General features: G+C 41.0%; 1 protein-coding gene across 1 annotated transcript in view; it reads right to left on the bottom strand.

Moving 5' to 3' along the window:
• gdf2 (growth differentiation factor 2) overlaps nucleotides 1-2,500 on the bottom strand; it is a 21,953-nt gene that overhangs the window by 473 nt on the left and 18,980 nt on the right. Inside the window, exon 8 of the mRNA XM_063219002.1 lies at nucleotides 1,395-1,491. Coding sequence (XP_063075072.1) covers nucleotides 1,395-1,491 — 97 coding nt within the window. The remainder of the gene's footprint in view (nucleotides 1-1,394; nucleotides 1,492-2,500) is intronic.

Below are 2,500 nucleotides of genomic sequence, written 5' to 3'. Positions count from 1 at the left end.
GGGGCGTTGGGGAGGCCTAGGGGGGCGTTGGGGAAGTGCAGGGGGGCGTTGTGAGTAGGTTACAGCTGAGAGGGGGCGGTGCTTAGTTGCCATTGAGGAGCATGAGTCCATGTTATTTTTTCAATACTAAGTGGGGCTTTGACAGGCTTATGATGAGGACAAGGGGGCGTTGGGACGCTTATGAAGAGGTCCAGGGGGCTTTTATTTAAAAAAAGTTTGAGAGCGACGTTAATCGATTAAAAAACATTATTCGCAAATTCGCCAATTCAACTGACAAGAGACCCAGGTGAAATGGGCATGAGAATGGGCATGTGAAGAGGGGTGTGAAGAGTGGGAACATTTCAATCACCTTTGGATTAAAAAATATAAATAAAAATTAATTTAAATGTAGCATTTTATCTCACTTTTAATTTAAATTTTTAGATTTACAGTTTTTCTCGATTGCTTACATACAATTTTCGGAATCAGTTCTCGAATTCTCAAAACTCTACACACAAATCTCCAAACCTCACACACAACGGGCAAAACTCTTCACTACCTCTGAAAAATGCACGTCTTGTCTCAAAACAATGTACTCTCTTTTAAAAAGGAACCATTACACTTATATGCACAACGTAAAACTCTATACTCAACTTGACACACAGTAGAAACTTATTTTCTTCACTGTTCTACTTACTAAAGAGGGTATTTTTCTGTTGTGAAATACTAAAATATTGTTTTTAGACTCGGAGTACACAGATGTGTGGCAAAAAATATATTTACATATTTTTCTGACATTTAAAAAAATGCACTAATTTATTGTAAAATATTGGGTAACCACATGAAAGTGATCTCTTGTATAACATATTTTGGAGTTCAAAAACTAAACAAATGTGTTTTCTCACTGCATCCACTCATGTTTTCATCAATATGACATGCAATGTGTCCTTATGGGGTGATGCTTTCAGATTGTAAACCGGTATGAAGAGAGTTTGCCCATGTGATGAGGAAGTGAACTTAGTATGGCAGTTGATTTTAGTATTTTGAATGGCAGTGTGTTCAATGCGACAACCAGGGATTTTCTTCATGAAAATTGTGTGTAATCCAGAGAATTGTGTGTAGTGGATTGAAAAGAGTGTGTTTTAAAACTGAAATGTGAGTGTAAAGAAGGAATTGTGCTTAGTGTTCAGTGACATTGGTTAGGGGAGTTGGGAAATGGGTGAGATGTTCCGAGAATTATGTGTGAAGTACCAGAACTTGTGTGGAGGCAATCGAGAAACCCTGTAATAGTTTTTTTATCGAGAAACTTTGAGATTTCGGGGAAAAAACGGCAATTATCAATTCATCGTAAGTCAATCGATAAGGCAATCAACTAACGATTAATTAATTAATTGATAGATAATTTGCATCCCTACCTGCGAGCTTTCTTAGGGTCACTCAGGTTCACCAGAGACTGGATGATGGCATGCTTAGACGGGGTCACGTCAGGCCGGAGTGGGAACACACACGCACCTTCAGGAGAGGAGAGGAGAGAGGAGGAGAGAAGAGTGGAGAGGAGAGGAGAGGAGAGGAGAGGAGAAGAGAGGAGAGGAGAGAAAGGGAAGAGAGGAGAGGGGATGTGAGGAGAGGAGAGGAGAGGAGAGGAGAGGAGAGAGGAGAGAAGAGAAGAGGAGAGGAGAGGAGAGGAGAAGAGAGGAGAGGAGAGAAAGGGAAGAGAGGAGAGGGGATGTGAGGAGAGGAGAGGAGAGAAGAGGAGAGAAGAGAAGAGAAGAGAAGAGAAGAGAAGAGAAGTGGAGTGGAGATGACAGGAGAGGAGAGGAGAGCAGAGGAGATGAGCAGAGAGGGGAGGAGAGGAGAGAAGGAGGAGAGGAGAAGAGAGGAGGAGGATGAGGAGAGGTGAGGAGAAGAAAAGAGAAGAGAAGAGAAGAGAAGAGAAGAGAAGAGAAGAGAAGAGAAGAGGAGAGGAGAGGAGAGGAGAGAAGAGGAGAGAAGAGAAGAGAAGAGAAGAGAAGAGAAGAGAAGAGAAGAGAAGTGAAGAGAGAAGATTAGACATTTGTGTTGGACTAGAGGATGGCCTATACACTCCCTTACACCTTTACTGCAGAAATACACTCGCCTCCAAAAGAGTTGTCGCCTACCAATCTGTTTGGAATAACAGCTAATAAACTGACTTTAAATTAATCACTTGGCTTCAGAAGTCACTCATATGAAAGCTACAACCCTCTCGAATGAAAATGAATGTACAAAAATAAATTTCATGCACCAAAGAAAGATTGACCCTTTAATGAACACAGATAGGGCAGATTTTGACAGACAAAAGTTTTGTCGCCTATCGAACATAATGTGAAAATGAGCAGATATGTCACTTCAAAACACTTCAAATACGCAGATCAGGTGTCATACTTAATCACTGAATCACTCATACCATTCCAGAAAATCAACTTTGGCCTTAGGTGTATGTTTAGGGTCATTGTAATCATGGAAAGCAACACAATGAAAATCAATGGAGTTCAATGAGAGA

The sequence above is a fragment of the Engraulis encrasicolus genome, chromosome 2 (genome assembly GCF_034702125.1).
Source record: "Engraulis encrasicolus isolate BLACKSEA-1 chromosome 2, IST_EnEncr_1.0, whole genome shotgun sequence".
Classification (NCBI taxonomy): Eukaryota; Metazoa; Chordata; class Actinopteri; order Clupeiformes; family Engraulidae; genus Engraulis; species Engraulis encrasicolus.
This window is presented reverse-complemented; position numbering and strand designations above follow the sequence as displayed.